We start from the raw sequence: 16,366 nt of genomic DNA, 5'->3' as shown, positions 1-16,366 counted from the left end.
TCTAGCTAGTTGTAGAGAAGATTAGGGATCAAATCCCACCTGCACCAGGGTTGGGGGATGTGTTACCTCCTGTTGTGTAGGGGTGCAAGTCGGGCGGGTTGGGCTGGGTTTATGAAAACATAGGCCCAGTCATAAAACTTGGGGTAAGGTCTGAGCCCGAGGTCAAGCCCGATTTTCCCAACCCGAGCCCAACCTGCACTGTAATTTGATGCACTTGGGTTGGGCTCAGACCCGGGTCAGGCTCAGGCCGATCAATGAACCCACTCGAAAATTATACACATAAATGTATTTATGTAAATATATATACATATATTTATGTATATATGTAAATATGTATACAAATGATATATATATATATATTTTTTTTTTTTGTGTGTGCAACATTTACATATATACACATGTATTTTAAATGTATATAGTTGGGTCGGACGCAGACCGGGTTCAAGCTACCTAAGGGCTATTCAAAAATCCAAACCCAACCCATGTAAAATTCCAGACTGGACTGGTTCTAGCTCGTACTGGGCCCGCCCAAGTTGCACCCCTACTGTTGTGTAGCCCCATGGAACCAAAACAAAAAGAAACAAATAATACATCCACCCCCATTAGATATGCAAATGGATGGAAATGAATTTGATAAGGGGTCTATCTGATTCGGTTCAAAAAATCTTACCCTAAGAAACCTAACAGCAATTCTGCCCACATCTACACATAATAGACTACTCCTGTGAATTGGGAACATCTCCCCCTGCTTAACACTATGTAAGAGGATGAGATGTCTCCATGTGTGGATGTTGTGTGGGTAGACGTGAACAGAACAGAGATCTGGACTCTTTGAATCCACTTAGATTTGACTTATGTTGTTTTATAAGAGTATGTTGTTTTAAGTATGTTGTTTTATAAGAGTTCAAATATTGTAACTTTTAAATAAGTTTGAATATTTTATAAGATTTTGACTAAATTATCAAACCAAACAAAACTAAAAAAAGAAAGAGTATATCAATGCAAACTCCGCTTAGATTTTGCATCAAGTATTAGTACTTTGAACCAGTGTTTTTAACCCAATGCCACCTTTCGATCAAAAATCGCTGGCTTAATCAAAAACTATTCAACCAAAGCGGTTCAACCATTGATTCATTTGACCCAATCACCGGGTGACAGATTGCACATCAATGTACAATTGGGATGATTTTTTTATTTATTTTAAGTAATTTTTCAAGATCTATGCATCCCAAGCTCTTACCTCTGCATTCCTCACATGCCTTGCCCTAGTGTGGTACTTGACGAAAAAACCCACTTTTTTAGTCTTAAATCGTAATTTTTAATATTTTTTATAAATTAAAAAAAACTGAATTAAAATGAATACCGACATGGAACGTTTTGACTGTTCAATCTTAACGGTTGAACCAGTGACCTGCAACCAGGAGGCAAAAGCAGGTCAGCCTCCACGTCAGTTTTCAGACATTGCTAATTACCCTCTCAAGAGGAGGACGTTACTATTGCATCAACAAATGCATTTTGGATTTTTCGCTTTCACGAGCGGTATTCCTGGCAGCCCTGCTCTCATAGTTCTCAAATTAAACTGCAATTGCCCCATAATCAACTCAAATTCAATAAAAGATGTGACAAATCTTTTGCCAATCAAGATATTTATGAATTTATCCTAAAGTAGAAGCAACGAAAACAAAACATATAATTTGCCTGCATCAAAAAGAAAAAGTAAAGGACTTTTTGTAATGTCACGAAAGAGGAAATATTAAAAAGCAAAGGGAAGTAGTAGAATTAGCTGGGTACTAGTGAACCAAATGAGGATATCTCCTGACTCATAAAATTAATACACAAGAAGTAAAATCAGGATCAATAGTTTACAGGAAAGATAGAAAAGGCCTGGATAAAAACTACCGTGAGCCCGAGATGAGCAGCATAGACCTTTTATTTACCCGATGTTTGATTCAGTATCCAAAAATGGGATCTCTACAAATTTCTGCTTCATGGAACCGACATGTTGGGTGCGTAACGTGTGTACATAAAGGAAAAAGGACTCCTACTAGCTTCTTTTATGCATTTACAGAAGAAATTTTTTGTACTTACACAGGCCAGAAAAATCCTGAACCTAAACTAGAGTTTTCCATCAACATCCTGGCTCCTGCTTCAGGTTAATTCCTCCAGGAGAGCCAAACATCATAGCCTACAAACACAATGCAATAACCATATACTCAGCAAGCAAGAAAAAACTGACCTATGCACACCTCAAAGCAAATGTTATTTAAGATTGTTGTAATAATAGTGCTGACTGTGTAATTACATCCATGACTTGCTTACTGGAGAGTTTGCTAAACAAATCTAAGCTTAAACTCGGCCATATCAATCAATCAATCGAATTTATCAAGCAAGTTTGGAGCCTTTGAATTAAAAGGAAAAAAAACATAACTGAACAGTGGAATTAAGTCAGAAATGTAATGAAGGGAAGCAGAGGTCTTTTTTTTTATGTGGCTTATGCATTACCTTTAGAGAGGAAGTAGGAAGCCATATGAAAAGATAATGCTTTGTACTAGTTTAGTTGGAATTTTAATGCATCACCACATCATCCAAAAAGTAGACACCATTTGATAAAAAAAAAGTAGACACCATTGAAAGTTTAAATAAATATCAGAAAGGACTATTCATCAACTCCTAAATTGGTTTATCTATTTACATGAACATTCCTGTATGGACAAAGATTTAGATTGAACTGATGCTTTTGATTGTCAAAACAACCAAAATAGCGGATGTATATTCAGAAGTTCTAAAACATTCATCTCCATCATTGACTTGACTTCAGAGAATTTTTTTAGGCCCTTTTAGGGAATCATCAAAAAAAAAACCTACTTCAATCAAGTCAACAGCGGTTTTGCAGCTTTAAAGTCCTTCACCAAATCTCAAACTAGGAAAGCTTAATTCATCAAGAAAAAAAAAAAAAAAAAAAAAAAAACTAGGAAAGCTTACTCTACTTTCATTTCTTTATTTCCCTTTTTTCGAGTCAAAGCCATACAACACCAAGCATCGAGCATGGATTGCATAACATTGACGACTTGGTATTTGATAACTTGCCAAGTTAATTAATGTAGTTCCCTCGAATTCCTAATCAGACTGACTTCTCTTTTCTCCCCCTACTTTACTACAGACCTGTGCTTCCTACCGTCCTTCCTAAAGCAACATATTTATGTATGAGATAGAAGTATTCACCTATCCACATTATTTCTTGTTCAAATCCTTCAAGACTTTGGGTAAACAGCACTCCTTGGAAAATCAAATAGATCAATAATGAAATTCCCCTATTCAATATTTCTCCCACTTACAGCAAGGATATCTTTCACACAATTAATGAAGGTATTTGCAAAAAGATGGTTATGAAAAATGAAATTGAGTCTCTTTCTTTTTTGCTTGGGTGTCTTAATCAGGTTTGTTTGGATCCCTCCAAGCCAGATAAGAGGGTTTGGACTCCTAGACCGAATGGAACCTTCACTTGTGCTTCTTTTTTCAAGTCCATCTCTCAGCTTTCTACTCGCCAACCCTTTCCGTCAAAAGAATTTTGGTGTAGGCCAATTCCCCCAAAAATTATGGTTTTTTGTTGGGAAGTTTTCCATGGGAAAGTAAACACTAGACAACCTACAAAAGAGAAGACATTTTCTCTGTATTTCTCCTAGTTGGTGTATCCTCTGTAGAGCTCACGGTGAGGATTGTTACCATCTATTAGTATCTTGTCCCTTTTCTGCAGACCTTTGGGCTTGGCTACTTTCATTGTTTGGGGGTAGTTGGAGTCTACCAGCAGAAGTTCACATGCTCTTCAACCATTCTACCTTTTATTGGTCTACAAAAATAGGGAGAATTATGTGGAGATGTGCTCGTGCTGCCTTGACTTGGACTCCTTGGGAAGAAGGGAATCTCAGAATTTTTCAAGATAAGGAAAGGAACAGCCAAGACTTGAAAGACTGTGTGTTAAACAGGGCAGTACATTGGTTGAAGACCTTGGAAATCTTTCATCAATTCTCCTTTAATGACATTTGGAGAAATTGGTCAGTAGTAGCAAGGTGTTCATCTTTAAAGGCTAAATCAATTAAAAGTTGGTCTCCTCCGCCCGAAGGCTCAATTAAGTTGAACTTTGATGGAAGCAGCATGGGTAATCCAGGATTATCCGAAGTGGGGGGTGCTTTGAGAAATGAGAAGGGAGAGATTTTGTTGCTCTACTCAGGTCCTTTGGGAATTGGGAATTCTATCAGGGTAGAACTACTAGCTGCTGTACAAGGGGTCAAATTTGCAAACCAGCTAGGGGTACAACACCTAATAATCGAGGGGGATTCCAAAATGGTGGTGGGTTGGTTAAAAAATTCTGAAGAGGCTATGTGGCGATACAAGAATGAATTGAAGAAATTTAATTGGTTGATAAGGAATATGTTGGTCACTGTGCAGTGGGTGGGGAGATCAGCAAATACCTTGTCAGATGTATTAGCTAAGCAAGGGGTAAATAGGGAAGAATTATTTTGGGCTCAGTTGTGATTCTTGTTTTTTTTTCCTAGTTTACTCGTAAGTTTCAAGGAGGTGCTGCAGCTCGCGCCTCTCGTTGGGATGATGTATGAACTCACTCTAATTTGCTTCTGAATCAATAAACTTATTATTATTCATCAAAAAAAAATGAAACCAGTAAATTTTCCAGATTTACCTGAGTTGCTGGTAGAATGCTATTTGCAAGTTCCTCATTGATTGACACAGGCAGTGGTGGCATCTGGCTCATGATTCCAGGCATGGCTCTCATACTGCAGAAATCAAAGAAATGCCATCCCAAACAATCAGTATCATTGCAAACAAATATGAACTAGAACAAATAAAAAAGGCTGTAATTGTTTGAATAGAAGTGTCAGCAATTTTGGCGTACTCATTTAATATGGATGCTATATTGTTTCTTGTGCAACAGAAGAGATCGATGTTCTCCTGTATCTGTATGAAAAGGAATTAAATTCAAAATAATTGCAAATTGAGATAACAAAATAAAACACATACAAGAAGTGACTAGTGAGCAGCACTTCTGAATAACAAGGGAATGATTTTCAGGCAAAGGTACAAGTTAAAGTTGACCTTCCACACACACACATATGCAGAGGGGTTAGGATAACCATTTGTAAGTGTTAGACATGTCAAGGATTAAAATTTCACCACGTATTGGGGCGTATCGGCCGATATGTATCATATCGGGGCCCCTCTGTTATGCCCCTACCCTACACAAGGTGTTTCAGGGTCCCACCTATTTCAGGGGGTAGGCAAGCCAAGATACAGCCCGATGCGCCCCTACCAGTGTATAGGGCTGTATCAATATTTTGATCTTTGAGACATGTAGATTTATTTCTGTATTTTCTACTAGATTTGACAAGGGTATAAGAGTCTATTCAGTTTTAGGGAAAATTTCTGTTTTTATCAATTATAAGAGTATTCTAGTAACCTTAGATTATTTCAAGAGATGGATTATGCTATCTGTTATAAATGATTAGAATGAAGAGAGAAGAGACAAGGGAGAAAGGATAATTAATCTTTTGGCAAGGTGGCGCCAACAGTCTTCTTATATATCAAGAGCATTCTGAAATGACATGAAAGGACATAAATACCCCTTTACCAAAATAACTTTTTTTTGGTAACAGATAAATTACTTTTCATTCAGACATTCAGATGAGGCGGCACAAGCCTGATTAAGGGACTCAATCCACTTTGCCAACCAAAAAGGCATGGCTTCAGTGAAAGACCCCACCTTTAAGAGCTTCACAAGAAATAGCCCCATTCAAATTGGATCATATATGCCATACACGTCAACTTGTCACGAAGCTAATTATTGTACAAGATGGTTACACTGTTTGTTAATATATAAACTAGTTGCTTGTTGGAGCTTAAGAAAGGAAGAAAAGTTTCACCTATACACTTCTCACGAATGAAGTGCTTGTGGACCCAATATGCTTGGTCGTCCTGTTGAATTTTGTTGTGGAGCTATATTAATGATTGTCTTGTTGCCACAATACAATAACACGAAGCCATAAGTAGGAAAACTCAATTCAAACAACAGACTTTTTGTCCACAGGATTTCAACTACTACTTATGCCATGGCATGACAAAATGCTTCAGCACTTGATTTGGATGCTATAGTCTGTTAATTTATTAGTCACCCACATAATTAAATTCCTCCTTTAAAAGCTGCAATAACCTATGGCAGATATCTTATCATCAATATATTTAATCCAATAAGTATGTGTATTATACATAAAATATTGGATACATCTCTAATATTTAACAAAAATAAGTATTATACATAAGAAATAATTTTACCAATGATGGAAATGTAATACAAAATTTAATGTCAACCTAGAAATCAAACTATTAGGTTAGTGGTTTGGGTCAAATGGACTAATCAATGATATGATAGTTAAATAATAAATCTTTAAAAAAAGTACAAGTAATCAAAAGAATATATAAAAATTATATATTAATTATGTCAAGCAAAAATTAAGTGTGATAAGTAAAAATTATTTTATATAATGTAGATGAAACATATAATTTAAAACTGATCAGAAATCAAAGCTATTTTCTTTTCTAGATGGTGGGGCAATGATCCAACTTTTCAAAGAAACTCATGATGTTATAATTGAATAATAAATATTAAAAAAAATAGAACACAAAAAATGAAAAAGTACAGAATTTTATCAAAAATATTTGGGAACATTTCTAGTGTTATATATTCATTATATTAAATAAAAAAATTTGTTAAAATAAAAATAATTTTTTTATGACAGAAAATGGAATACAAAATTTAATAATAATGTTATTGTAATTTAAAATTTCCACGTGCAATGCATGTGCACGTTTACTACAAGCATTTAAGTTTATTTTTAATCATATTGTTACTTTTGTTAATTTTCAATTTCTATCTTAACTATGATATGTCTAAAATTCAAATAATTAATATGAAGAAAATTTTCTCACATGCAATGCACGTGCTTAATTACTAGTAAAACAAAATGGACAAAAACAATTCAGTAAATAAGAGGAAAAAGATTGAAATAGCTCTACTCATCCAACTCTAACATGATTAATGTTGAAGGGGCAAACAGAGGTAACCATGGGGTATGTGGTGGTGAATAGAGTAGTTGCCTTGCTTCATATTGTGGGCCTTACACTAACATTGCCAGCTTGTTGCTGAGTGTAGAGCAGCTTTAGATGGGATAAAATAAGTCATTTCCCCTGGGTATCGGAAAGTTGTTTTTTGGAGTACCGGTGTTAACCAGCCTGACTCTGGTATTGGTTGAAAGAAATATGGACAGCCACTTCAGGTTTGACTTGTTGATTCATCCACAATTATCATGAAGGTTACAAAGTTACTGATGCTTTGGCAAACATTGCCTGTGATCAAGAACCTAACTCTGTATTTGTCAACTAGTGAAATGCCAGACTTTGTCAAGTAATTGATCAAGGATGATGGAATCGGCATCCCTTTTCATGGTCAATGTTTAAATGTTCAGAGCCTCTTAATGGATCATCAAACAGTTCATGCTTATCTGAGCTAATGACCATCTTGTATATATTTTTAGAGGGGTGAGGTATCTAAATCCCCTCTAGGATTTCCTTTGAATTATTAATAAAATATTTGAGAAACCCCTTCACCAGGAGTAAAGTTTGGGGTTTAAAGAAAAAAAAGAGACAATGGATATTATTTATAGGAACAGAGGGCAATAGATAGAATTCTTTTCATATCATCCTTATTTTCTCTCACAGCTACAGGTTTAACTTACATTTTGTTATCATAAATCATCAAGGATAAGCAATATCCCCAAGGGAAAATGAGGACTAAGATATTCACCTTAAGTAATGAAAGGTTAGCTGCAATTTGTCTAAAAAAATTCGTATTCTCATCCAATAGATGCCTGGTTGTACCACCTGCTGCTGGGACTAGACAAACAACAAGGATGATAAATGAAAAGACCAATAAACAAAATGAACAGCCAAAAGACCAAATTATCAGTAAACGAAATGAACAGAAAAGTGACCATAGATTTTAAACCTTAGAAAAGGAAATACTACAAAAGAAACCATGAATCAGACAAAGTATTTCCTCTATATGTGGAACAAAAGTACCAAACACTTAAGAGACCATTTCATAACAGGAAAAGTGGCTAAACTAAAAAGCTTATTGCTTCATCTTTTAGTGAATAAGATTTTACTTCAGCAGTTATCAAACAGCCCCTTAGAGAATGAGATGCACTGAATTAACAAACTACTAAAAAGACATGTATCTCCAAGAACATGCTAGTATATGACAAAAAAAAAAAAGGTTGTCCCAGCTAGGGATGCAAAGGGATCGGATCGGATTCGAATCAGGGTATATTTGAATCCTATCGGTAAGTCAGATCTTCAGATCTGATCAAATCCGACTTGTTTTCTTTAAAAATTAATAAGTTATTAATAGAAAATTAAAATATACTAATTTAAATAAAGTAAAAAACATAAAATACAAATATTTTTAATTATTTTCATCATATATATACATTTTTTATAAAAAATAAATAATATAACAATTTTATAAAAATATAATAAAAATATATATTTATAAATGAATAACATATATATATATATATATATATATATGTATTGTATATATGTATTTATAAAATATATAATATATATCAGATTGGATCTTTTAGGATTGGATAGGGGTTAATCTGAATCCAATCTGATTTCTGATCAGATCCTATTATCCGATCCAATCCGAATATCCGAATAGGGGTGATCCAAATTCGACCAAATAGGATCGGATTGGATCATGATCCGATCCATTTGCACCCCTAGTCCCAGCTATCCAAGGTGTCGGGAGGGGTAGGCTGGATATGGGCCTAACCCTTGGCACTTTACACAAAGTGAACCTAAGAGCTTCAAAATCCAAAAATTCCCAAGGACTTCAAAAGAATGGATACTGACCCCGTATTACACTTACATTACCAATACAGATTATGTTCTATGTTATTTGCAACTTTGCACAAGGATTCAGACATTCAGAATTTGACATAGCTTTCAAGGTGCCAAGGCAAAGCTAGGTGATAGGAGAACACCATGTTGCCTAGGCGATGAGTTTTTCAATAAGGGTTGAGCCCTTGTTTTGGTCCTAGGAAGAAGAAGATGCTGATGATGTATTCAGTGTTTTAAAAGTGCAAGGCGCAAGGGCCAATTTGCGCTTGAGGCACAATGTGAAGTGTGCACCTTTTTAATAAAGGCACAAAACTAAAAAAAAAAAAGGTCAGAAAATTCAAAAAAGTGCCAAAAAAATGGAAAATTTTCAAAAAGTATTAAACATAGTGTTAATAAAAAATATAAGCATAGATTTTAAAATAAATGTTTTAAAAAACCAATTATCTAAAATTAAAATACATAAACATAACATGTAAAGCGTATTCAAATGAAAATTTAAAAATAAAAGCAAACATATAAAGCATTTTCAAGCACGTAAAACCCACAATCTCTTTTTTTCCTTAATTGCATTGCTTCAAGTAGCTAATGTGATGTAAAACATATTGCATTCTTGATCCTATGAGTCGCCTTTGTACTATGCCCCTCGAGGCAAGCCCGAACAAGTCCATGTTAGCCTAGCTGTTAGACTCAAAAAAAGGCAAAAAGCGCAAAATTTTAAAAAGGCGCATGCCTAGGCTGAGGCGCAAGGCACATCAAGCGCACGCCTAGGAGCACCAGGCGTGTGCCTTTTGAAAGGGGTGCGCCTAGGACCTGGGCGAGGTGCATACCCCAAAATGCACCTCGCCTGTGCGCCTAGGCACGCCTTTTAAATCACTGGTCGTATTAATTTTTCTTGTGTGTCAATTGGATAAAATCTTCAAGACTATGGCGCCATTTGACAGCTGAAGGTGCTGAACTGAAATGCTTATTACTTTGTCTTTTAGTGAAAACGGCTGAAACTTGAATTGGATTGATCACTATACCCTTGAAAGTTTTATTTATTTATTTTATCATATAAAAGACAAAGCAACAAGTCTTTCAGTTCAGCAACTCCAATCGTTATCAAATGGCCCTTATGTCAATGACTTAGGTATCAATTGAACCTAAAAAGGAATAATAAAAAAAAACTAGGATAAGAAAGAAATAATAGGATCTTCCAAGGATCTGAAAGATCTAAGGAGAAAATCATTGATGGCATAACTACCAAGGTTATACATTATCTAGAGTCATCTCCTTTACATGGAGACTATTCAGCTAAGGACTTGTTAGAGGTTGGAATGTAGTGGCAAATTCTTCTACCTTGAAGGCTAGGATAAAGCAACAATGGGTCCCTCCAGCACAAGTGAAGCTGAATTTTGATGGAAGCTCTTTAGGCAACCTAGGTCCCTCTAGAGTGGGAGGAGCTTTTAGAGATAGGGAGGGCAGATTGATTGTACTGTATTCTGGTCCAATAGGTTTTGGAGAATTATTGAGAGCAGAGGTTATGGCTTTGCTCCAAGGCTTAAGGTTGTCTAAGCAATGGGGCATACACCAAATTGAGGCAGAAGGGGACTCTAAATTATTAATTGGGTGGATGCAGTCACATAATTTGAGGGTCTGGGTACATCAACAACTTATGAGGGAAGTTAATTGCTTAGTAAGGGAGGTTAGGGTACTGTTTAAGTGGACAAGGAGATCAACAAATGGATTAGCTGACACCCTGGCAAAGCAAGGAACTTTCAGGGATAACTTGTTTTGGGCTGTTTTGTAATTTGGAAACAATCTTCTTGGGGTCAACACCCTCTGGTTTGGGTGGTGACAGTGTACTATTTTAAATGTTTTCTAATGAAAGCTACAGTTTCTGATCAAAAATATAATAGTAATATTAGTTTTATAAAGCCACAATATGAACAATTTAGTCTAATAATATCTATTGCACCACTTATTGTGGGACTTAAAAGTATGGGCTTTGGTCCATTTATGTTATAACTTTTCTATTTCTTGTTGGGCTGTACTGTTATTAAGTGTTAATGGGCCTAGGCCTTCTTTTAAGTTACTTAAACTTTTACTAATGGGGGTAAAGTTGTCATCTCATGTTTTTTTTAAGATAAAATAAAAATTTTATTAAAAGAAAAAGAAATACACCAGACCAAGATGGTGAAAAGGAATCACCATACAAGTACAAAAGGCCACTAAGACATCAAAACAAGCCAGATCCACACGGCAACCCAAATCCAGCCAAAATCACAACAAAAGACTTAAAACAGAAACAAAATCATCTACCCACATCTTGAACCTCTATGCAAGTTGCACTGAAAACACCAGATTTAATCTTTCCAGATACATGAAAAAGGCTGGCAAGAAGCAAAACCTTGTAGGCAACATAACAAAAAAGAATTCCCCCCATCAAACCCAAGTCTTTTACAACTCAACAGCTTCCTCCCTCCCCAACTGCAACTTTGCAAGCTCTCCATTATTCTTCATCCACTTCTCCTTCCTCTCCCCCTTCACTTTCCTCCCAGGCCTCCCCCCCTTCTCCCAAGACCCTCGACTTGTTTAACTCTTCCCTTCTGTTTATTTCAAACTGTTATGTTGCTTTCCTAACCACCGTCTCCCCAAGCAGCACCCGCGCCCCCTGCCCCCCCCAAGAAAAATAATCCAAGAGACTTCCCAATTCCCACCTGTCTATCCACTAGTCTATCAATGCCCACTTTTTCCTTCTCAAGGATACCATCCTTAGAAGACTCTTCGAATCCACTTCCCCCTACTTCCTCCCCCCTCTTTCCTGTCACTTTGTTCCTATTAGATAGTGTATGTCCTTAGCTCCAATCAGCATGATGTACATTATGACATTTATTGTAAATGAATCAAGTACATATTTGATTCATGTTATTATGGTGTGTTTATGTGTAATACCCTTAAATTGGACACATATGAGACTCGTGTTAGTTTAGAATCTTCACAGCCATTGGATAGATCTGGGGAGATTTATCCTGCCAAGGCTGACACTGATGAACCGCCAAGTTGGTTGGGGTGGCTTGTCTCAGCTGATAGGGTGAGACCTGAGGTACATGCAGTGTGGGTTTTCTTGAAACCCTGAACTGGACCAAAATTCAAATATTACCTTGGACCTTGGAGATAGATGGGCAAAACTGAAATGTTACACCTGACCCCTAGACTCGATTATGATACTACACTAGGTGTCCGATTGGATTGTCTTTGATATGCCAATCAGTGAGATCCTTAGAGGGTGTCAAAACCTGGGTATGTTGGGACAGTCCGAGAATTCATCTTAGTGGGTGATCATAGTGATAGGATCAGCCCCTTTGTCGGACAAAGTGAATGATCGGGAATGCACTCTCTCTGATGGAAACCTAAACTGCTGGCAACTGATTTCAACCATTGAAATTTGTTTTGCAAAATATATTTATATAGAGATATACATATATATATATATATATATATATATATATATATATATATATATATTATGGTTTCAAAATGTTTACAAAAGGTTTTAATTCCCGGGATCCATGTGAGTAGAGAGTGCAACACTGCACCTTGCAGCCGAGGGAGAGGTCCTCTCTTGTCGAGCAGTGTTTGATCATTATGAGCTGAGAGGTTAAGCATAAGACCATTGAGGGTTATACCAGATGGGCTAATCTTGCATCTGCCCACTGTCCTTGGGCCTTCATAAGATGGCCAAACTCAAAGACCATTTAGTGTAAATGTTGGGCCCAGTAAGAGCCCATAGTGATGAACTCAGGGGTTCACTGTACTCAGCAATGAATTCGGCCAGGCCTTGTAATAGAGACTAGGCTGAACCCATGTGGTTGATGTGTAGATCAATGATAGGGTCCCACACCATACAAACAGAGCCAAGCTATCTAGCATTAAATAGGAAGTGAGCCTAAAAGCTTAATGGGCCTAAAAGCCCATTTCGAACTGGGTTAATTAGATTAATTAAATAGGGGCGGATCTGGGATTTGGATCAACAGATAAGATAAGGGATTATCCTTATCCACTTAAAGAGTCCAAATCCAAATAAACATTTGGATCAAAGGAACTCCTAACTTGATTAGGAAGGCTGATCTTTATCTGCAGATAAGATAAGGGATTATCCTTATCACTTAAAGAGTCCAGATCCAAATAAAAGATTTGGATTAGGAAACTCCTTATGGGATTAGGAAATTTTCTCTTTAAGGCTATAAATAAGAGAGCAAGGCGAACCTCCAAAGACATTCGTTGAATACAGAGAGAAGACAACACAGTTAGACTGCTCTTGCCTTCTGCTCTTTTTCTTCTTGCTCTTGCCGCCCACCCTGTTCGATCTCCAGTTCTTGGATTCGATCAAGATTGGATCTTGATATTGTTTCTTGCGAGAAGAAACAATCTAGAAGTTGTGTTCACTTTCCTATTTGATTCTTGCTGAAGAATCACTAGTTCTTGGTGAACTACCTACTGATCCTGCCTCACCCCAAGCTGTGTCATCTTTAGTGGAGGGAGGATTTGGTACTCTTTGGGCGTGAACACCTACGTTAGGAGGAGCATTCTTGCGTGGATTCCGTATCAGGTATATCCCTCCCTTAATTTGGTTTCAGATTTGGTCTAGTTTGGTTACAAGAACGAACTTTGAAAATGCAGTTTTTTTAAACTGGGAATAGGATTCCCGGATGCGAGTAAAGAAAATTTTGAAATTTCGCCAAACCTTCCTACAGGATCCGGCCATCCATATGAAGGATCTCCCATCCCTTTAGTTCCTCAGGCTGATATTCTACAGCTTCACTGTTTTCCACCACTCCCTTTCTTTCTCAGGGATGCCATCTAATGCATTATTGTTTTTTTTTTCTTTTGCTAAGTCATCTCATGCATTATTGTTGCCCTAATATAAATTTCAATTTGATGGGCTGGTAAGAGAGTGCCGCCCTATTCTCTATCTTCTTCCTCTCTCTTTTCTTCAAGAATCTGAAAACATACATGGTATCAAAGCAATAACCTGCTCTTATTCTGTTCGCCTACCTTCTTCTTCACCTCCTCTTTCTTCGTAAGTTTTCTTTTTTATTGTTGGAGTGACAAGAGGAACTCTACTGCTCGTCATGGTTAGCTGAAGCTGTTTCTAGGGTTCTTTCCTTGGAAAAAACTCCCAAGGAGGCCCAAAGTAGTTGCTGATATGCCCAGGTAGAGCAAAAAACTGTGTAGTCATATGGACTACCAGCGGGACCTAGTTAACAGGTCTAGCCGGTGGACTGCAAGTAGTATCAGTCCAGGAGATCCATGTAAACTCCAGCCCAGCTTATTCTTGGAGTTTGAGCAAGGGGAAGTGTTGTTTGACCTGTTCTACAAATTAAATATCAGTTTTACTCCAGTTGCCAAGTTAAACACCATATGGGCATTATTATCTCTAGCGGTTAATTACAATTGGAAATTGCACTAGTTGGATGTCAAGAATGCATTTTTTAATAGAGACCTTCAAGAGGAATTTGTATGGGCTTAAGCAATCACCTAGGGCCTAGTTTAAAAGATTGTGCAAGGAAATAAAGACTATGGAGTACCATCAAAGTAGTGTTGATCACACACTATTCTATAGAAAAAGGGGAGAGAAATTATCAACATTGTTGTATATGTGGATGACATGGTGGTGACAGGTAATGATTCAGAGGAGATCAAAAGACTTGAGAAGATTTTGGCCTTAGAGTTTGAGATGACTTGGGACCTCAAAGGTACTTCCTAGGAATAGAGGTGACCAGGTCTAGAGAATGAATTTATATTTGTCAAAGGAAGTACGCCTTCAACCTCCTAAAGGAGATAGGAAAATTAGGGAGCAGGCCAATTGAGACCCCTATAAAGCAAAACCATGGATTACAGAAAAAGGATGAGGATCTTTACCCAGACAAGGAAAGATACCAACAGCTTGTGGGTAAACTTCGTTATCTATCTCTTACTAGACCTGATATTGCGTGTGAAATCCATATTGTTAGTCAATTTATGCATGCTCCCTGAGTTTCCCACATGAAGGTAGTGAAGAGAATATTGAGGTACTTGAAGACATGTCTAGGAAAAGGATTATTATTTAAGAAGCATGATAAACTTAATGTAGAAGCCTATACTGATGCTGATTGGGCTGAATCAGCTAGAGATAGGAGGTCTACAACTGGATATTACACATTTGTGGGTGGAAATCTTGCAACCTAGAGAAGCAAGAAACAAACTGCGGTGGCTCGGTCAAGTGTTGAAGCTGAATACCGGGCCATGGCACATGGAGTTGCTGAACTTCTTTGGATCAGGATATTCCCAAAGGAATTGGAAATCACTATGCCTAGCCCTTTGAAACTCTATTGTGGCAACCAAGCTGCAATTAACATTGCTAATAATCCTGTCCAACATGATAGGTCCAAACACATTGAGATTGATAGACACTCTGTGAGAGAAAGGATAGTGTATGAAAGCTATGTATTCCTTATATGCCATCTACAAGACAAGAAGAGTTGTTGATGTCTTCACTAAGGGTCTTGCCAAAACCAGATTTGGAGAATTGGTATGTAAGCCGGGCATGATGGACATCTATTCTCAGATTGAAAGGGAGTGTTGTGGAACTTAACAATATGGGCTTCGGCCATTTATGTTATAACTTTTCTATTTCTTGTTTGGTTGTCCTGTTATTAAGTGTAAATGGGCATGGGCCTTCTTTTATTTTAAGTTACCTTACCCCTTACTAATGTGGGGTATAGTTGTTATCCCATGTATTATTGTTGCCCTAATATAAATGTCAGTTTGATGAGCTGGTAAGAGAGTGCCCCCCTATTGTCTATCTCTCTACTTCTCCCTTTCTCTTTTCTTCAAGAATCTAAATACAAACACTGCTGTTAATAACACAAAATAAAAATATAAAAACACTATGTAGTGTCTTGCAAACAAATATTTAGGTGTTTGGGCAAGGCAACACTCCAAGAATGCCTTATTGCCTAGTTGTCGCCTAGGCACCACCTTGACAACTATGCTATTGGAGTCATTTCATTGTTTATTTAAGGGTATCTTTATACTTCTCTATTCCTTCTCTTAAGTAAATAAATAAACGAGTACAGGGTATGGTCCTATTGATGTTTTCTTTCTAATATTTCTATCCATCCTTTCGTGTCTCACTACTCTCTTAATCTTTTATTCATTGCTCCAAATCTACGTGGAATCAAGACCAATTGATCTTTGTGGATTTTTTCTAGTTTTTTGTGCTGGTTGTGTAATAGCACCACATACCATACAGGTGATGTCAGAAAGAGTTCAGAATCTCTCTTTAGTACAAAAGAACACTGAAGCATGTCATAGAGGATTCTTTTCTGGATTCACACCATATTTTTCCATTATTTTTTGAAATAAGCAT

The 16,366-nt window shown here is 36.9% G+C and overlaps 1 protein-coding gene across 9 annotated transcripts in view; it reads right to left on the bottom strand.

Annotated features, from left to right (window-relative positions):
- Positions 1-1,794: 1,794 nt before the first annotated feature.
- The window catches only part of LOC148855631 (uncharacterized), a 62,561-nt gene continuing 47,989 nt past the window's right edge, over positions 1,795-16,366 (bottom strand). For 6 of the 9 annotated variants that reach the window (XM_088984430.1, XM_088984434.1, XM_088984433.1 and 3 more), the window contains 4 exons: positions 7,871-7,959; positions 4,910-4,971; positions 4,697-4,790; positions 1,795-2,185 (listed from right to left, as the gene is read on the bottom strand). In XM_088984430.1, the coding sequence (XP_088840556.1) occupies positions 2,129-2,185; positions 4,697-4,790; positions 4,910-4,971; positions 7,871-7,959 (302 nt within the window). In that variant the 3' untranslated portion in view covers positions 1,795-2,128. Of the gene's footprint in view, positions 2,186-4,696; positions 4,791-4,909; positions 4,972-5,933; positions 5,986-7,870; positions 7,960-16,366 lie in introns of all 9 variants that reach the window. The other 3 variants (XR_016112896.1, XR_016112894.1, XR_016112895.1) reach the window with 1 other exon arrangement.

The sequence above is a fragment of the Nelumbo lutea genome, chromosome 4, assembly GCF_056320005.1.
Source record: "Nelumbo lutea isolate HS-2025 chromosome 4, American lotus-T2T, whole genome shotgun sequence".
Lineage (NCBI taxonomy): Eukaryota > Viridiplantae > Streptophyta > Magnoliopsida > Proteales > Nelumbonaceae > Nelumbo > Nelumbo lutea.
The sequence above is the reverse complement of the archived record's forward strand: the minus strand, read 5'-3'. Positions and strand labels throughout refer to the sequence as shown.